The sequence below is a fragment of the Acanthochromis polyacanthus genome, chromosome 9, assembly GCF_021347895.1.
Source record: "Acanthochromis polyacanthus isolate Apoly-LR-REF ecotype Palm Island chromosome 9, KAUST_Apoly_ChrSc, whole genome shotgun sequence".
Taxonomy (NCBI): Eukaryota; Metazoa; Chordata; class Actinopteri; family Pomacentridae; genus Acanthochromis; species Acanthochromis polyacanthus.
In genome coordinates, this window is record NC_067121.1 from 19,531,495 (window position 1) to 19,551,600 (window position 20,106).

At 38.6% G+C, this 20,106-nt stretch overlaps 1 protein-coding gene across 1 annotated transcript in view; it reads left to right on the plus strand.

The window, feature by feature from the left end:
• LOC110952687 (dual specificity calcium/calmodulin-dependent 3',5'-cyclic nucleotide phosphodiesterase 1A-like) overlaps window positions 1–18,182 on the plus strand; it is a 127,034-nt gene extending 108,852 nt beyond the window's left edge. The window contains 7 exon segments of the mRNA XM_051953660.1: window positions 488–608; window positions 6,218–6,299; window positions 7,083–7,203; window positions 8,998–9,173; window positions 11,394–11,627; window positions 12,886–12,948; window positions 14,797–18,182. Coding sequence (XP_051809620.1) covers window positions 488–608; window positions 6,218–6,299; window positions 7,083–7,203; window positions 8,998–9,173; window positions 11,394–11,627; window positions 12,886–12,948; window positions 14,797–14,813 — 814 coding nt within the window. The 3' untranslated portion in view covers window positions 14,814–18,182.
• The last annotated feature ends 1,924 nt before the right edge of the window (window positions 18,183–20,106 follow it).

A 20,106-nucleotide genomic window follows, 5' to 3' on the forward strand; every position in this document is an offset into this window, starting at 1 on the left:
TCCTATCTCTCTGACTTTTCATCTTGTGTTGTGCATTTCTTGCACAGACTGCCAATTGTCATGGACAGATTGCTGTCGACACATTTACAGCTGTGCCACATTTTTTCCATTCTTTTTTATGACCTTGTGTCTTCAGGGACATATTCTGGCATCCTTCCTTCGTCTGGTATTTTTCATAACCTTGCTGCAGATTTGTCTGGAATGTTTTTATAATGTAGTTGTTGTTTTTTTCAGGGCTGAATTTGACTGATGCACATGTATCTGACTCAGAACCATCTGTCAAACCTAGAAACACAAAGATGATCTCAGTCCATCTTAATATTGTGTTTTCAAAACCAGTCAGCTGCCTCCATAATGTCTTACGTGTCTTGTGTTTTTGTTCAAATGTTAAATTAAGTAGCTAAACCTTGTGTTTGTTGACAACAAATGGCTAACACCCTCTGGCATACTCCAGTTTCTAAAATTGTATACCTGTTTTCTGTCTTAGCATTGACAAACCCAAAGCCCTGTCCCTGCTGCTGCACACAGCAGACATCAGCCACCCGGCCAAAAGTTGGGACCTCCACCACCGCTGGACCACCTCCCTGCTAGAGGAGTTCTTCAGACAGGTGAGAGGAATCACCTGACAGGTTTCAGTGACGCATGAGATGGTGCAGGTCCAGTGTAAGCTCCAGTGCATGTTTGGTTTATATGCATTCAGAAAGAACATGACATACTTTCCAGCAGACCAAAAAAAACCATGCCTGCAATATACATTCAACTTACTTTTATTAGATAGTCACAGATAGAACTTATCCAGTCCAATACAGCACTGCTGTAGTAAATCTGTTTGCCCCCTTTGTAATAGTGGTTGTGGACTAAACATTAGAACCTTTTTGTAGAATGTAGGGGACAAAATGGAAGGAACTGTATTAATGTTACTGTATTTTATTCCAATCAATGTTAGTTTAATTATTGTTATTTTGTTGAATGATCCTGCTTTTAAATGAAGAGTTCATTTGCAAAAACAGGTAACTACGTTTTCAGAAAACTCATTTTTTTTATTGTTTACTTGAGATAATAATAATAATAACACTAATAATTTATTTTTTCTCTATTTTGTCCTGTATTTTTTTACTGAGTCACATCCACTCAACTTCAGTTTGATATTATCTCAAGTAAACAATTAAAAAAAGTTTTCTGGAAATTTATCAAAACGGAGTTATCTGTTTTTGCAAATGAACTCTTCAAATTTCGAAATACTTTGCCAAGAAGTTTCAGGGGATGTAAGTAGATAATTTAATGCCACCATGATGGAATTAGTCAGTCAGCTGTTTGAGTTCTGTTTATTTTTAGCCCTTTTAAGTCTGCTGATGTCCAGTTTCGACACTGACATTACCAGTAATTATGTCTTCTAAAAAAGTCACATTGAATCTAAAAAACACATGTATCATTCTTGTAAGTTCAGATTTAATTCAGTAGCTCAGTTCCCTCCATGAGTTTGAAAACCTCTGGTGTAATGCAATATAACCCAGTACAACCTTCAAAATGACAAAAGGCTGAAACATTGCCTGTAAAGAAAGAAATTTAACAGAAACTCAAAATTTGTGTCAGGAAGGTAAAAATAACAACAGATTTTTTTCATTTGACTGTCCCAGTAAACAACAGAAAAACTCCAGAAACACTAAAATAAAATTTTTTGACAAAATAATTCCACGGCATCATTTTTATATAGCACTTTTTTTAATCAAATGCTAAATAAAAGGAAAAATAAATTAGTTTAATTTTATTAACAAAGTTAATAAAAAGAGCCTGAGATCATAAAAACTGAGATCACAAAACAAGCTCATAAAAACAATCAGATCATAAAACAGAAGGGAAATGAAAAGGGATCATGAAAGACACCCATATATCAAGCAGTCATGAAGGAGCTTTTCTCATGAGGTTTAAGGACACTAAAGGTGTTGCCAGTCTCATGCAGTAGAGAGACTGTTCCACAGTGTGGGAGCTCCAAGGATGAAGGACCAGTCACCCTTTTTCTCAAGCTTTAAAAGGCATCAATAGACAGGGAGCTCGGATAGCTCAACTGGTTGAGCGGGCGACCCATGAACAGAGGCTAGTCCCTGGCAAACCGGCCTGGGTTCCATTTCCGTTCCTGGCCCTTTACTGCATGTCTTCCTCCCACTCTTCTCCCTACTTTCCTGTCTGCTTCTGACACTGTCCCTATCTGATAAGGCCAAAAATATCTTTACAAAACAAGGTATTAATAGAATATTAAAATCAATGCAGAATTCTACAGGTAGCCACAGTACTTTGGCAAGTACTGGAGTAAGTTATCATATTGCTTAGCATCCTGCACAGGTTAGAGTGGGTGATTGATGCCAGTACGAAGTGCATTACAGTAAAGGAAGTGAAAAGTATTCAATGCATCTATAGTTTTATGCAAGTCAGTGTCAGCCAGGAATCATCCAATTTTAGAGATTTGTTTCAGATGAAAGAAGCAAGAATGGACCAAAATTCTCACTTGAACATCAAAAGAGAGATCGGCATCAAAAGCAACTCTGAGATTTCCAGTAGACTGCGTAATGTTTTTGATTAAGGGACTAAGCTCAATGTAAAACTAAATCTAAAGTATAGGACCCAGCAAAGGAGCTAAAGTCAACAAACTGCAACATTATTAATCTCTTCACAGTGGTTTGAGATCAAAATAATCCTCACACCTGATCTACATAATGGAGTCACTTGTTCACTGCGTCAAAGTCTGTCCAGCTGCTGGAAACAGCTGCTCAGTTGGAACAGATGTCCACGAATACTGTCAGCGCAACTTTTTCACTTAGGAAATCTGTTAATTCCGCCCTTATATTCAAAACTGAGTGTTACCGATACATTTCATTACTTTGGTTTGGATGTTGCTGGAAACATGTAATCAGACTAAAAATGGCGCTTCAGAATTCTCAACATGCCGGCCGCAATTAGAAGGAATCAGCAAACACAACTGTAACTCCATTTCATCGCACAGTAAGAGGCTCCACCTGGTGATACAATGTAACACTACAACTGCTCTGCAATGCGCTTTTGTCTACACATGTACACGGCCCATGCTCATATATTTTATTCAATTAAATTATTATTGGAAACTAATTAATTAGGCTGCTAATCAGTAGTAGTTATTAATTAGTAGCACTAAGTGGGACCTCAAACTAAGGCATTTGAATTATAGCTGTTAAAGCTCTTAAAATGTCAAGGCAGTATTTGGGAATAATATAAGTGTGTAGGCTGACATGGTCCTCTTTAGCAGATGGAATTTGCCCAGCTGTAATGTAACTTTAGACGTTGAACTTTATTTATCATTTTCTGAGCACTTTAAAGACCTCTCAGCTATACTGGCTTAAAAGCTGATGCTGACATTCATTCCTTGACCTCTGAAGTACATCTGCGCTTTTCCTGCTTTATGGATATACTCGCTGTATTGGAGCAGCTGTGTAGTCTGGGATGAGGCATTTTCTAGAATTTCTTACAGAAAAGATGAAACACATGTTGAGGGGCAGTACAGTCAATTTACCTTTGTTTTGTAGTTGTTTCTGTGCTACTAGTCTTTAGGATTGTATTTGTTCAGGCATGTTATTTGGTCGCGGATCCGTGAAAATTCGCGTATCGAGGTATCAATTTTGAGACCCAACGTGAATCGTCCAAATTCGATGAGAAAAAAAATATGGGGTGTAAGGGGTATAGGGTTGGATTGCACGTAGTTGTCAACAGTGCGCTGGCAAAAGCACGAGTTGGAAACAAGATTGGAGAGCATTATTGAAAGTTAGATGTAGCTGGGAAAGCGAGGTGCATGGTGTGCGACGATGAGACAAAATACAGCGACAGAGGATGCCAAGCGCTGATAGACCACATGAAAACGAAAAATTATGCCAGGAAATTGTACGAAAGGCGCTCTAACCACCAAATGCCCAGCAATTTTTTCACCCGGCGGAGGGAAGAGATGCGACAACAGGACCAAACATACGGGATCAATAGTGTGTACTTGCAACCATAGACATAATAAAGAGTAGACGCCGCTCGGGCTGCTGCGCAGCGAGAAATACGGCCGCCCTCTTGGTCCGGTCATCCGCTCCACTCAGCGCTGTTTGACAGCGCATTTAATCCATCTTAACTCTGAATATTAAACTGATTTTCACGCGTTTTTATTTTTATTTTTTGCTGCAAATGTCATACATGTAGCTATGATACAGGACAAATGGTTCAGCGTATTTTAATATTCATAGAGGGATTAACAGTAATAGAATATTCTGATATTATGCTCGACTGTAGACAGGTATTTTGCAAACACTGTAAACACACACACACTAATATATGTTAGAGAAGCAGATAATGGCAGTAAAGTCAATTATTTTAATAATTTGAAGAGACAATATATGATTACGCTATATATACATATATACTGACTGATGAACACATATTTCTATATAAAAGAATATATTTAAGTTATATATCAGAGAAAATGAATATATATAAATCATAGATGGAGTATTAATATAATCAATATATCAGAGAAAATGATTATATAAATCATATATAGACTATCAATATAATTCATACATATATATTAGAAAAGATATATCAGAAAATGATTATATATATATATATATATATATATATATATATATTAGTTTTATATAGAAATGTGTTCATTAGTCAGTATTTTGTTTATATATGTATATATAGCGTAATCATATATTGTCTCTTCAAATTATTAAAATAATTGACTTTACTGCCATTATCTGCTTCTCTAACATATATTAGTGTGTGTGTGTGTTTATAGTGTTTGCAAAATACCTGTCTACAGTCGAGCTTAATATCAGAATATTCTATTACCTATTATTACTATTATCTATTATTCCCACTATGAATATTAAAATACGCCGAACCATTTGTCCTGTATCATAGCTACATGTATGACGTTTGCAGCAAAAAAAATAAAAATAAAAACGCGTGAAAATCAGTTTAATATTCAGAGTTAAGATGGATTAAATGCGCTGTCAAACAGCGCTGAGTGGAGCGGCTGACCGGACCAAGATGGCGACCCCACTGCTCGTCAGCCGCAATGGACAGTAGCGGTTGATGCGGCGTCTACTCTTTATGTCTATGCTTGCAACAACCCAGTGGCATTGCCCCACAAGTTCCTCAACAGAAGAGGCTCACTCCCATGGTCGATCGGAAAGCACACATAGTGATGACTTCATGTGGCTCATTCAAATTTGAATCCAGTATAAATATTTGGTTTCATCACATTAACAAGACTTTGTGCTGTTTTTGGGGGGTGCCTAGAAGGTCCCATACAGACATTTTTTAAGCCTTCATTTTAAAGAATTCTAGGTGTCAGAGTTCACCAGAATGCACCATTTCAGCCTTTAAATTTCAAAGGTTTCTTGCATGGGAGGGGGGCCCCGCCCCCCTACCAAGCCCTCCCCCCAGCTCGGTCTCTCCGCTCCCTCGCTTCCAAGGATTCACTTATTTGGTAATTTCCCAATGATATGCCTGATTTGTTGCTGGCTGCTGCATCAACAAAAGCTATTTCTTCTTTCGATTGAGTCCCAGTTATTTGAGGTTGCTTTCACAAGTTCACTTCAGTTGCAGTGGCACAACAAGACTAATGTAATGATGATATTTGTGAAATATTGTTTTAATATGTTGCTTTGGCACAACAGTGCCTTCCAAAGAACAATGACAAGCATCCTGGATGATTAAAATGCAAAACGTGACCTCTTTGATAAAACAATGCATTTGGCTATATAAATTGTGTATTTGTAAGTGTCATGAGGAAGGACAGGAATTTAAATTGTGCCACATTTCTTTCATCTCTTTCATTATTAATCCACATTGTTCTCATTATCACTGCTGTTGTTATTGTGGCTGCCTTCACAAGGCTTTTGTCTCTTGGGATACGAATTGCCAATAAATAGCTGTTACGAAGAACATTGCCTTCCGACTCCACATCTCATCTGTTTGTGACAAATCAAAAGAGAAAATGAAACACATTTGTGGCCCAAAAGCACTCTGGGCGGGGCCGAGACAAATCAAAAATCTGTTTATAGAAGAGAGAGCATGTGGTGTGCGGTGATAAGTGTGTGTTTATGAGTCTGCACAGGGAGGTGTGAGTATGTCTGAATGGCGTATTTTCTTCGAAACCGAGGCTTAATGATTTTAACTGAGGAAACTGTTGCTTTTCCAGGGGGACAAAGAAGCCGAGCTTGGACTGCCATTCTCTCCACTCTGTGACCGGAAATCCACAATGGTGGCACAGTCCCAGATCGGTGAGAGGCTTCTCCATCCTCACATACACCACCTGCATAACTGTAGTTACACTTCAGGATGAGGTTTTCTAAGAAATATTTGACAACTGAAGGAATTTTGTGTTCAAAAGAAGAGTTAAATAAATGTCAGCAAACTGTATCAGACAATAAGAAGTATTATAAGAAGTTACTTCTGCTAAAGGAAGCAATACTGGCATGTGAGGTCAAAGGTGTACTTCCCTTTTCCATAAAAATACACCGCTGTTCAAAAGTTTGGGGTCACTTAGAAATGTTGTTGTTTTTGAAAGGAAAGCAGCTTTTTTTCAATGAAGGTAGCATTAAATGAATCAGAAGTACAGTCCAGACATTGTTAATGTGGTAAATGACTTTTCTTGCTGGAAACAGCTGGTTTTTAATGGAATATCTCCATAGGGGTACAGAGGAACATTTCCAGCAACCATCACTCTTGTGTTCTAATGCTACATTGTGTTAGCTAATGGTGTTGAAAGGCTAATCGATGATTAGAAAATGCTTGTTCAGTTATGTTAGTACATGAATAAAAGTGTGACTTTTCATGGAAAACATGAAATTGCCTTTGTGACTTCAAACTTTTGAACAGTCGTGTATATTACATCTATTGATAATTTTTTTGTTTGATAAGTGATTGAAAATATTTTTTATTGTGAGGTTTTTCAAGTAGAGTAGCTTTATCCATAGGCTCTTTTGTTCATTTTACATTTCATAACACTTGAGTAAAGAATGTGACAATAGACATACTGACATTATCTCTGTGTTTGTCTCCAGGGTTCATAGACTTCATTGTGGTGCCCACCTTCACTGTGCTGACAGACATGATGGAGCGTATTGTCACACCGCTCATCGATGAGGCCTCCCATTCAGGATTTGCTGGCTTCAGACGCTCGAGGTGAGCTGCAGCACTTTCTCTGTTCGATGAAAAGTTTGGACTTATATGCTGCTCTGTTGCGGAAATGAGCAGATGGAAGTGGGTGACTATATGTAAATCAGACTAGATTTTAATCATCCAGCCTGGTTAATCAAAGATGAAAAATTTACCGCTTTCTACCTTTCACCTATCATACCTTTCTGAGTAACTGCTCCTTCAATTACATGATTAAACCTCAACAGCTCCTCTGCAATAGCAGCATATCTAATGGAAGTATTGAGAACAGCAGATGAGTCTCCCATGAGTAATCCATTTCTGTGCGTGGAAATGTCTTCACTTTTCATCACGCAGAGGCACACACCTTGAAAGTGGCATTTTAGAAATGCTAGTCAAGTTCACCTCACTGTCCCTGATCAAGAATGGGCCTTGGTGCTGGATTGGCATAAACAATAACCTCCTGACATACAAAAGGAAGTGGTTTTGTCTGTTAGCTATTGATTCAATCAGTTGGTTCAATACTTTTCCCCTGGCCTCACGCCGAAACGGGTGTGTACAAGGCTTTGAAAGCTCCCAAATAAAAATGTGCGTTCCACTTATCATGTTGTTAGTAAAACTGAAGCTATGCACATACAGATCGTTTAAAAACTTTGACTCTTTTAATGGTTTAAACTTGGTGTCTTGTAAAGCAGTCTTACTGGAAAACAAAACAGTGCTTGGGGAGTCTGGCTCTCCATCTTCCATTGCACCTGCACATCAATATCAGCCTCCCTGTTCTCCTTAACAGCAGTCATTAGCATCACTCAGTGGGCCTCCAGTTGAAGCTAACAGAGTGGAAATCTCAGACAGTTGTGCAATCTTCTTGTCTGTGTACACACCTGTGTGCTTATGGGCTTCCTTTGGCTGTTTCCTCACAGCATTTTTAGCTCCTTTTAGTCATCTGTATCTATGTCTGCCTCTGTTTATCCACCTGTCTTTCATTCTAACTTTTTTTAGCTGCACCTGAAAGCTTGCCTTTGTCATCTGTCAGTTAGTCCACAAGTTTGGTCCAAACTGAGCAACAATTCAAAGTCACAGCAAGGTCACAGCTGATGCTGCAGATGCCGACATACTCTCACTTTTAGATGACTACTATGAGCGAAATTTTAAAATCCCTGGATTTTGCATTCCCCGATATGCAAAGTGAGTATCCTTTATCAGAAACCTCCTAAATAGCCCCTCCAGAACAGGGATTTTTCGAAGTCTGACACTATTTCTCTGAGTCCACATGTCTGCAGACTCATCTGAGGGAATTACCCATAGTTCATAGCAAAATTTACGATGTATAAAAATGCCCCACAGAGAATGTACACAAACAGAGCATGAATGGTGTATCGAGGGTATCAGCAAGGAAGTTTATTTGTAGGAGGTAGTATCTAACTGCTTGCTGGTGTGCTTATTTAGTGCACATTTGTACTTATAGTAATTGTAGTCAATCGTCTGCATAGGTTTACACAATTTCATCACTTTCTTGACTTTTAGGAGCTTGCTTAAACTAAAATGATAGTGTATCCCATTTCTCTTTTTATACCATTCAATCCCTTATGAACTGACGCACTCTAGGACTGCAGCTATTGAGTCTGTGAGGGTTTAGTCTCAGTCTTAGGGTGGAGATTGTTGCGGGTCCGCAGTGAACATGGTCTAAAGGATCTGCATGCTGATGCTTGTACTCAGCTTACAGCACTGCTGTGCCGAGGTTCAGCCTCACTGAGCTGCTTCCATGAACGCAGAGTGTCAGTCTTGTTTTAACTCCTTTATTTTTTTTTTCTATCTGTCCAGTCTGAACAGTATTAGCTCAGATGAAGCCAAGAGGCACAGTGTCAAGAGCATGGGCTCTGACAGCAGCTCATCAGGGCAAAGCTCTCTGCTGACAGTGGACATGAAGAACTTCAAGGCGTTGTGGAATGAAGAGGTGTATCAGAACAGAGAGCGGTGGAAAGCCCATGCTGCTAAAGGTACGGTACATCCTGTAAAACTGGTAAAACCTGGGCCATGATGGAACTGGAATCTGTCTAACAGATCACGAATGAGTGGAGAAAATTGGTTTATAACGCTGCAATGCTCTTAACGTCTGCACTGCCCTCAGCTTATTCACAGGAGGATTTCAACTGATCTGTATAAGTTTGGCATTTGTTGGAAAATAATCTGTTTTGATACATTGTATAAAATTCACCACTGCTGATGCAATGAATCAAGCTGAAACAACTTTCTCATAAGGCACAGAACACAAATGGTTTGTTAGCTGTACTATGCAAAATGCTCGTCAAACTGTCTCATCCCACTTAATTTAAGATAATTCACTTAACAAGTGACATTTCAGCAAGATGGAGGTAATTATTTAAAGACAATGCATCTTAAATATCTTAAGTCAAACAATCTTGAAATTATCTTGTTTTGAGTTGTATTTTACAAGAAACTCAAAATAAGTTTAATACGTGTCAAATTAGGAGGTTACATCAAAGCAAAAACCTATTTTTGAGCGAAAACTTTTTTTTTTTTTAGCATGTCTATCTTATTTTACAACACCTAAGCTTGACAATTCTGGTAAAATATAGTTAAAATAAAATCAGTTTTCCCAAGTTAATTTTAAGATGTCAATATTCTAAACATCATATTTTTTTCAAGAAAACTTACCAAGTCATTTTTCACTTGTTCTATTAGTGGATTTTTTTCACCTATTTCAACGTTAAACTTCTTTGAAATAAGTTTTTTTGTTTTTTTTTGTTCCGAGAGGGGCATTTTTTCCAGTGTAAATAACAAGCTTTATTAAATGTTAATAAATGATTTACTTGTGCCTTACGCATCAGTCGGAAGTCCTTACAAAGAATGTTGACATCGCTACGTTGATATTCTTCTTCCTCCTGCCTGACACTTGTTGTCAGATAATGCACAAGTTCATTAAATATTAATAGTTTATTAACATCTGCAAATGGAGAGTTGATGGAGCATTTGGGGATTAATTATTGACTACAGACTTGGGTAACCCGCAAGTGTGAAATGAATATTTATAACCAGGTCAACAAAATAAACACCAACCAAAGGGATTTTCTCACAATCTGTCAGCCCAAATGTTTTGCCCAAGTCTTGCTTTACACTCTAAGGAATACTAAATGACTGTTAGGATGTGTGTCCACTAAAGCATTTTTTGCCAGCTGAAAGCACCCAGCTGGGAGCTTTTAAAGCCCTTTGGTGATGCAGCGTTATTTCAGTTGAGACTCTTTGGTTGCTATGATACGTAATATTCGTGAAAGTAATGTGTTTTTACTGACTGAAATGACTGATGAGCTGCTGGTAGACCTATGGAGAGCGAAATGTACCTTTAAGCATTCCTTTATATAGGCTATTAATAATGTGGGGATGTCATCTGGTACTGACATGGACACTCGGAGAGCAGCAGTAATAACTTCTTCAGTTGTTGTTCTGAGTTGAATGTGTCAGTAGATTGGCTGTAGGATTTGTCCCGCCCCTTCTCCGCTGTGATTGGACAGCTTAATATAAAGAGATAGCATTGAGTGCAGCATTTTACTTAAAATATATTCTCAACAAGCAAAAAAGCAAACAGCCAAGTGCACAGATTAGATGCTCAGCAAATGAATTTGTCACATTTTTTGCATAGTGTAAATCCTAGATATTTTGCAGCTATAATAGATCTATTTTCATGAACACTGGTGCTAGCATGTAAAATGTTTCGCTCTTAGTAATGAACGTGCAAGGAAATATCTCTAAAGTTTTACTGTGTTTTAGTGTTTTTCTGCATATTGTTGCTGTTTTTCAAAAAACAAAAAGAATCAGTTTGCAACTATCTAGTGAATGTAGCAAATTGTTTCACTGTTTTGGTCGGTGGAGACCAAAACCAGAACAAAATGATTCATCATGTGAAAGAACCACAATGTCTCTGTGAAACTCCTGCATGTATAAATGAGCGACTGTGCGCTAATGAACTTCATTAGGCCAACTTGAAGGCGAAAATGTGTTTATAGCTTGTTTCAGCTGACACCCAGTGGCCAAAAACTGTTGATCTGAGTTTCAATGCAGTTTAAAATCTTTGCCAAATATCAAGTCTGAAGCCAAACAAACCACATGCTGAGCTAACTTAAAGTAGCAAATTATGAACACACACATGAACACATACTCTCAGACTTGTTCAGCTGCCTCTGTGCTCCATGTGACCTCAGAGGCGGAGGAGAGAGCTAAAAAGGAAGCAGAGGAGCAAGCACAGCAGGAAGAAGTTATGGAACCCCAGGAGGTCCACACAGAACCCGAACAGCCTGAACCAAAGGATGACAGCCTGGAGGGGGAGGCGCCCGAGTCAACAGAGGTCAGCAGATCACCAGATGGTAACACAGGGGAAACGGAGCAGGCAGCACAACCTGGGGGCGCCACGCACAAGAATTCCCCACTGCAGAACGGTACATCATTTTAACTATATAATCCCACACCATGGCCTGTTTTTAGGAGATGTGACATATGGCTACTCCTCTGCATGTGTTATACATAAATACAGTATACTGACGTGTAAAGTAATCCTATAGGATCATCGAAGCCACACTGAACTTTCCTAACGTTCCTATTATCCTGTCTCATTAGTTCAACAATTCACAGTTGCATCATTTTCCAATCTTCCCAACCAGTTCACCTGGTAAATGATGTCACTTCAGTGTGGGCAATCTACATTTGTACAAAATATTTGTTAAGCCACGACTAGATAAACCTTTCATTTCAAATGAGTTTGGAACTTATTGTTTTCAAATTATATATCAATAACTGTCTCCATTAAGTGCTTCAAAGTCAGAAAGTAGGAAAAGAAAAATGTCTTTTGTGATTCTTAAAGCAAAAGATGACCTTGTCAGATATTTTTTAAAGAAAGAAGACCATTTTTTACAATATTTTGAATTCATGTAGAAATAAACAAGAAAAGCACTCAGAGAACGCTGTACTCCACCAAGGCTGCTTAGTTGTTGTGTCCTTTCCAACGGATAAGTCCCGACAAGTCCGTAGCGGTGGATATGTAGTAGGGTCACAATCATGTGATCGTCAGCAGGCAGCTGACGTAGTGTTCACTTGTAGTCATAGTTATGGTGACACCGTGCCTCTGTCTCACAGTGATAGAGAAAGCTTTAACAAATCCATGGATCCAGACAATAAGCTGTATCACTGCCAAAATCTAATCACTTGATCGCTGCGTCATTTCTGACCTTCCCTGAAAATTTCACACAAATCTGTTTGCCCATTTTTGAGAAATGTTGCCAAAAGACAGACAAACAAACGTACGTCAATTGTCCCATAACTCCACCGCGTTCCCTGGCAGAGTAAAAAGCACAAATTTAAAAACTAGAAAAAACACTATAGAATTTCCTGAAGTCATACTTAATAATCTCATTAACATCTGAATTTTTTTTTTAATGCGTATCTTCATGTTTTCACACATCGTCTTTTACATTTTTTCAAATGAAATATACAGTGATCAGCCAGAACTTGCTTCTTTGTATGGAGTTGCTTCATCTCTTCATATCATCATCTCGTACACTGAGAAAATAAAATTCTCTGGTTGTAAACCATGTTGAACGTCAAAAGCTTCAAGAGCTTTAAGACTTGTGTATCTTTGCTGCTTTTAAGTGTCTCAGTCAAGGCAGTCTGACAAATGATGAAACTGTTCTGGTTTTACAGGAGAGTTATCAGAAGGGGCTGAATCTCCAGAGGGTGAAGAAAACAAGAACAAAGAAGTCGATGGTGGGTTTTGTCTGAAATATCTATGAAACCAGTGTTGTCCTCTACTTTCCCTACATCTCCTTAAACTTCTCTGAACCCCAAAACTTCCCGATGGCTTTCAAAGACATATTATCTTTAAAAAATATTTTTGCCAAACTTACAAAATTTTATCACAGTTAAAAAACTATAAAAACAGAAAGTAATTTTTTTTCCCCATCTTTCTCGCAGTTCTTGAATAACTCATGCAATTAGAAAACTTGGCCAAATGTAAGCTTTAAATTATGATATTTCATCAAAATCACATTTGCATTAGCAAGATTCTGTAAAAAATTAGAAATTCCACGTTCCTCGATGCGGAGGTCTTTTGGAAATATGACAAAAACCTGCTGAGTCAAAAATAGACATACAGCAAGTTGAATTATCAGTTTTAGTGATGTTCAAAGTTGTGTAGAAAGTTCCCCTCTTAACTTCTTGTGAATGATTAAAATTGACTACAGCTGCTGACTCCTCTGAGCCAACTTAAATAGGGCCCATTTGAGACATTCGTTAAACTCCACTGCAAACACTGAAATGGGAAAGTTTAAGGAGCTGAGTAGAGATCTGAAAAGGCAAATTGCTGACTTAACAAGTCGTGAGAGTCACTTGGAGCCTTTTTGAAAATGTTTCAGATCCCAAGATCAACTCTACAAACAATTGTTTGTAAATGTGAGTTACATGGTGCAGATGTGTCACGATCAGGAAGAAAATGCAAACTATCACCTGCTGCTCAGAAACAATTGGTCAGAATGGTCAAGAGTCAACCAAGAATCACCAAAGAGCAGGTGTGCAATGAATTAGAAGCTCCTGGAACACAGCTGTCAGTGTCCACAGTCAAGTGTGTTCTATATAGGCATGGTCTGAGAGGTTGCTATGCAAGAAGGAAGCCCTTGCTCTGGAAACAGCTCCTTAAAACTCACCTGATGTTTAAAGAGAAAGGGCCGTCTGGGGGACAGTTCTGTTGTCAAATGAAACCAAAATTCAGCTATTTGGTCACGATGACCAGCAATATGTTTGAAGGAGAGAAGGTGAAACCTTGAACACCAGACCAAACGTCAAGCATGGTGGTGGCAGTATTATACTCTGGGGCTGTTTTACTGCCAGTGGAACTGGTGCTTTTCTCAAAGTAAATAGAATAATGAAGAAAGAGGATGTCTGCAACCAAAAAGTTGGACAAGACATTGACCCAAAACATAGGTCAAAAAACAAGAAAGAAATAAGGGTTTACACTGGTCTCCCCAAAGTCCTGACTCAAGCTTCATCAAGAACCTGTAGACCGTGATGAAGAAACAAATCTGTGCCAGAAAGCCAAAAATGTAGCTTAATTTCACCAATTTTGTCGAGAGTATAGGTCAAAGATGCCACTAGAAGCTTGTTAGAAGCTTGTGGATGGCTACTAAAACTAAATTATTGAGAAGAAAATGGTCAAGGGACATTTAATCAACTATTAACATGTCATATGTATATTATTTACCTAGAAGATTTTGTCATATATACGAAATGTATGCCAAAAAACATGATTATTTTTTGTGACAAAGACTCATGTGCTTCAATCATTTCATGGAATATTGAGTGATAGTTTTTATGAACTCACTATTCCTATGATATACAGCAGATTTACAAGTGTATGTAAATATTGGTTCAAAAGTGTAGGACTATTGCAGTGAAAAATGAGTAAAAACATGGCAGGAGCAAAAAGCACAGACACACTGCATGGGGTTTAAAATGAGAAAAAGACAGTTTATTAATTGTGGGGAGCATTTAAGTACTAGATCAGAGAGTATGCAGTCTGCTAATTTATTTTTGGATTCTTTTCCCGTTTCCCCAAAGCAGAGGTAGTGATGGAGTGAGGGAGCTGGAGAGTATCGTGGCTACTCTGTTGGAACTGTTGCTGCAATTCTGTCGACCTGAACCTGCTTTTACAACCTGGATGGAACGCCTCAGACACCCCCTTCAGAGGGAGGCTCATTGGTTGGACTGTGTCGCCCTCTACAGGACATCGAGAATCTGACACCCCTGCTTCCTTCTGTCTTTACTCTGATCAACTGTTTTCACTTTTGTTTATACTTCCAGGCTCTTGTATGCAGGGCCATGTGCATTACTTCTCCCTTCCTGCTCACTGATAGAGACTATGTAATCACCTTAAAATGGCAGCCGGGGAGGTAAAGACGAGGCTTTGATCGACTGCTGATATTCTTAGTTGTATGTTTAAAGCAACCGCAGAGTAGCATTTGTAGAAGTCCTACCTTTCTCCCTGTGCAGCTCTCGGTTAGATTTATTAGTCTGGTGAGCTGAAAGACACAAACTTTTTGTGTTACAGCAATTTATTCTAACACATGAGTACATAAATGTAGATTTGTGTGAAATACAGAATAGATGCACATTCATGTGGACTTTTACAACTGCTACACAGCATGTGCAATATATTGACACATGTGCAGTATGCTGTGGTTAAATACTACCTAAGCAAACACAGTCTTGCATAGAAAAGTTTTCCTTGTGCTTTGGGAGCTCCTGATGAGAGCATGTTACGTTTGTATGTCTTTACCACCAGTTGTGGCTCATTTTTTCCCTGTTTACTTTCTCTGTGCTTTCCTCACACACTGTGCAATTCTAATGCGATTGTGTTCCTTGTAGCCAGGTACATATTGGTTTTTTTTGTGTGTGTGTGTGAGTGTTTGTCTTCTTTACTGTATATATTAAGCATTTGTATATGTGTGTATCTAAAGAAGAGTAGAAATCTATCCACAATCCACAATTTTGGATCTAGTGTAAGATAGCTGCAGTGGAAAAATGTCCAAAAATTAGAATGCAGCTTTTGCATCTGAGACATATCGCACTCGCAAATGTGCTCACGTTTTTGTAACATATAATATTCTTTGTTTACTGTTGTTTCAAAGTTGTTTTGCATTATGTCCTGTATGAATCATGCACTAGATGTGTCCAATATCCTCACACTGTACGTCTTCTTCTCGATGCCTTCTTATATGTATTTGAGCTGTAGCAAAGAGTCAACATTGTCGTTAGAGAAATATTCTGATACGTGTGTTTGTTTTTCTTTTGCCGTGCAGTTCTTTTACAGCAGCTTCACCTCTAGGTTGTTGGCGTAAAGTTTAATCAACATGTTTACAGCCTGCTCGTACGAATATTAGCCAGCCGAGTCCATCATGCTTCTGTGAGGCCACGAGTCCAAACTGTATCTGCTTCTCGGCTGTTTGCCAGGTTTTAAAGGCTTGTAATGTTGTGAATAGATGATGCAAATATTGCTTACTGTGCATATGTAACATATTGAACCCCTGCGATGCCGGTTCAGCTTTTACTATATACTTAATATGTGTAATCAGAAGAAAAGAAAAGAAGCATTTCGGCAGTATTTGCATAACAATGGAGTTGTTTTTCCTAAAACTGTGCGCTTTTGTTTTCCTTGTGTTCTTTGTTATGAAAATCCTAAAATTTATTGTGCCACGATCAAATCCTTGGTATATTGTACACTAAAATATACTATATATGTGTGTAAAATGATCATATGTGTGTGTATATATATATATATATATATATATATATATATATATATATATATATAGTACATGAGGGATTCGAAGAGGGTACACACCGCCAGATCATGTAAAATTGTAGGAATTCTCATTTCTTTTTCAGCCATTTTATTTCAACATTGTGTTCCATTTTTTAAAATTATTGTAATAAGAACAGTCACACCATAAAGGGACATAGCAGTTTTTCATACAATGTAACCACATGCTACTTTCTACCCAAAATATACAGTCAGTGGTTATTAAGCCTGCTGACTGAATGCGTGCCTCTATCTGTACTTTCCATTTCACACCTTTCACTTGTAGGAAAACCAATTTTGTGATGTCATTTGAATCTGTGCTGATCCAGGTACAGTCAAAGAAACCCGTTAATATCTTCCAACAATGTTTCACACTAAAGAGTCTATAGAGACACTGTTGGAGAGTCTGTAAAGTCAGCAGTTTGGTGTTGCAGAAGTATAGTATTTTTAATGGTATATTTTGCTTTTTCATCTAGAAAGATCTATTTTCTAGCTGTTTTGTGCTGTATAGTGTCTGTTTTTTGCTCTAAGTACTGTTCTGTCCTTATTTTTTTCACTCAGAGGATGGATTCTCCAAAAGTACATCTTCAATGTGTAGGAAGATTTTTTTCCTTTTTAATTTTGCCTCTCGTCTGTGTGTCTGTTTTTCTTCACCAGCTCTGAAGTCAGAAAAAATCAAGTGGCTCAAAACTGAAAACTATAAAGTGTAACAATCTTAGCTAATTGCATTTAAAACGTACTGCATCTTCAAAACAGGCTGCCAGACACTTGGTAAAGCAGGATCTATTTTCTGTACCACGGGACCAACACATGTACAGTCTTGTAGTTTGCTCTACCTTCCACTTGCTGCTGTGTTAGCCTACTGTATGAATATTTAAGAGGAATTTATACCAACCATAAGAAGCATAGCTGTATTCATGACATGAAAAGACTTCTAAACATGGTGTTTTGTAATGGTTACTATGAAACAGATTCTATGTTGTTTGTTTGATGCTTTGTTTCCTTGTTTAGTCTAAATCACCATATAATGACTGATCTCAAACTGTTCGAGTGATTGAGGTTAGATGGATGTAAAGCGAGTGTGAGTCTGTATGTGTGTGTGTGTGTGTGTGTGTGTGTGTGTGTGTGTGTGTGGGTGGGTGCACATGTGTGGGTATGTCTGTGTGTGAAACCACAAAAAACTATGTGCATTTCTGATCTCCTCACTGTGATCTGCTCTATGAGAGTGCGATGAGATGAATGTTTGTGAGAAAGAGTCAAATAGTGATGCAGCGGAGCGTATAAAGCTGGGTGAACAATTAATTTTAGACCCAGCTGTATGTTTTAAATACCCCGTCAGGCTGATATGTTTGCTTATATAAAACAGCAGCAGACATATTATAATGGTAAGACTCAAAAAAAAAGAAACAGTGAGGTGGACAAACAAATTAAGAGCCGCCTTATTTTACCTTCCACTATATCCCTGAATAGACAGAATGACTGCGAGTGAATGTATGTGTGTGTGTGTGCGTGTGTGTGTGTGTGTGTGTGCGTGCATGTATGTGCATGCATGTGTGTGTCACTGTCCCGTGCCGGCCAGGCGGCCGTGTGTGCCACCATGCTCTGTGACTGCACAGCCGTATCAATAAATCTGGATTCAAAGGGCTCAGATCATGTCTGCCTGTCTTCATTTCTGCATCTTCTTATTCTCATCAGTACAGTGCTCATAAAAAGTATTCACTTTTTTAACCATTAGATGAACAGGTGATTGGACACTCTGCTTCCATAACTGGGTCATAAATGACCTGTTTAAGAATCAATGTGTTTTTACGCTATTTTTGTCATTTTGGTTAGGAATAATCATTTGTATTATTGTTTGTATTACATTTTTGTCCACACAACAATAATTTCACATTTGAAATATGTTTTTTTTCACTTTATAACGAATTTTGAACTTTGTGATAATTGAAAAAGAAGAATATTACACAGAATAGCAATAGAAGAATGTCAACATTTTTCCACTCTTTTCCGAGAGGTGTTGCTGCTCTCTGTCCGGCCAGGTTTATGGACCACCACTTGTATGATATTATCATTGATACAGAGCTTGTGGTAGTAATCCATCCATCCATTCTCTATACACCGCTTTATCCTCACTAGGGTCGCGCGGGGGGGGTGCTGGAGTCTATCCCAGCTGACTCGGGCAAAGGCAGGGGACACCCTGGACAGGTCGCCAGTCTGTCACAGGGCTACATATACAGACAAACAACCACACTCACACCTATGGATAATTTAAAGTAATCAATTAACCTCAGCATGTTTTTGGACTGTGGGAGGAAGTCGGAGTGCCCGGAGAAAACCCACGCATGCACAGGGAGAACATGCAAACTCCATGCAGAAAGATCCCAGGCCCAGGCCGGGATTTGAACCACTTTGCTCCAAGGCGAAAGTGCTAACCACTAAGTCACTGTGCAGCCTGTTGTAAACTTACTGTTTTTGTGTCATTCCTCGGCGACCCCAGTAAGTTGGCGTGTAATGTTTTTTGAGCAACACACCATACTATGACGTTTTTACAGTGAAGGTTCTACTATGGAACCAGTTTGACATGTTCAGGTGTTCTTTATGTGAAAACTCAGAGATTTCAGGTATCACAAGGTGGTTTTCAACTTTCTTTGTGAACTTTCTGCTTCAACTTTAAACTAAATTTACTTCACTAAGCCAGCCCTCTGGACTTCCAGTAAGCTGTGTTCCTATTGGCTGTCCAAGTGGCTGCTTGGTGTTATCAGGAACACCTGAGCAGCTCAGTGTCTTCCTGCTTTATGTCTGCAGTCAAACATTTCCTCTGCTTCTCTTCACTGAACTGGGTTTGGCTCTGTTGCTTTAGTTTGTTCTTTAGGCGTTGTCTTGCAGCTTCCAGCAGTAAAATGGTATTTACAGGGTGTGCAGAATTATTAGGCAAATGAGTATTTTGACCACATCATCCTCTTTATTCATGTTGTCCTACTCCAAGCGGTATAGGCTTGAAAGCCTACTACCAATTGAGCATATCAGGTGATGTGCATCTCTGTAATGAGAAGGGGTGTGGTCTAACGACACCAACACCCTATATCAGATGTGCATAATTATTAGGCAACTGCCTTTCCTTTGGCAAAATGGGTCAGGAAAGAGATTTGACAGACTCCGAAAAGTAAAAAATAGTGAGATGTCTTGCAGAGGGACGCAGCACTCTTAAAATTGCCAACCTTTTCAGGCGTGATCGTCGAACAATCAAGCGCTTCATTCAAAATAGTCAACAGGGTCGCAAGAAGCGTGTTGAAAAAACAAGATGCAAAATAACTGCCCATGAACTGAGGAAAATCAAGCGTGAAACTGCCAAGATGCCATTGCCACCAGTTTCACCATATTTCAGAGCTACAACATCACTGAAGTGTCAAAAAGCACAAGGTGTGCAATACTCAGGGACATGGCCAAGGTAAGGAAGGCAGAAAAACGACCACCACTGAACAAGACACACAAGATAAAACGTCAAGACTGGGCCAAGAAATATCATAAGACTGATTTTTCTAAGGTTTTATGGACTGATAAAATGAGAGTGA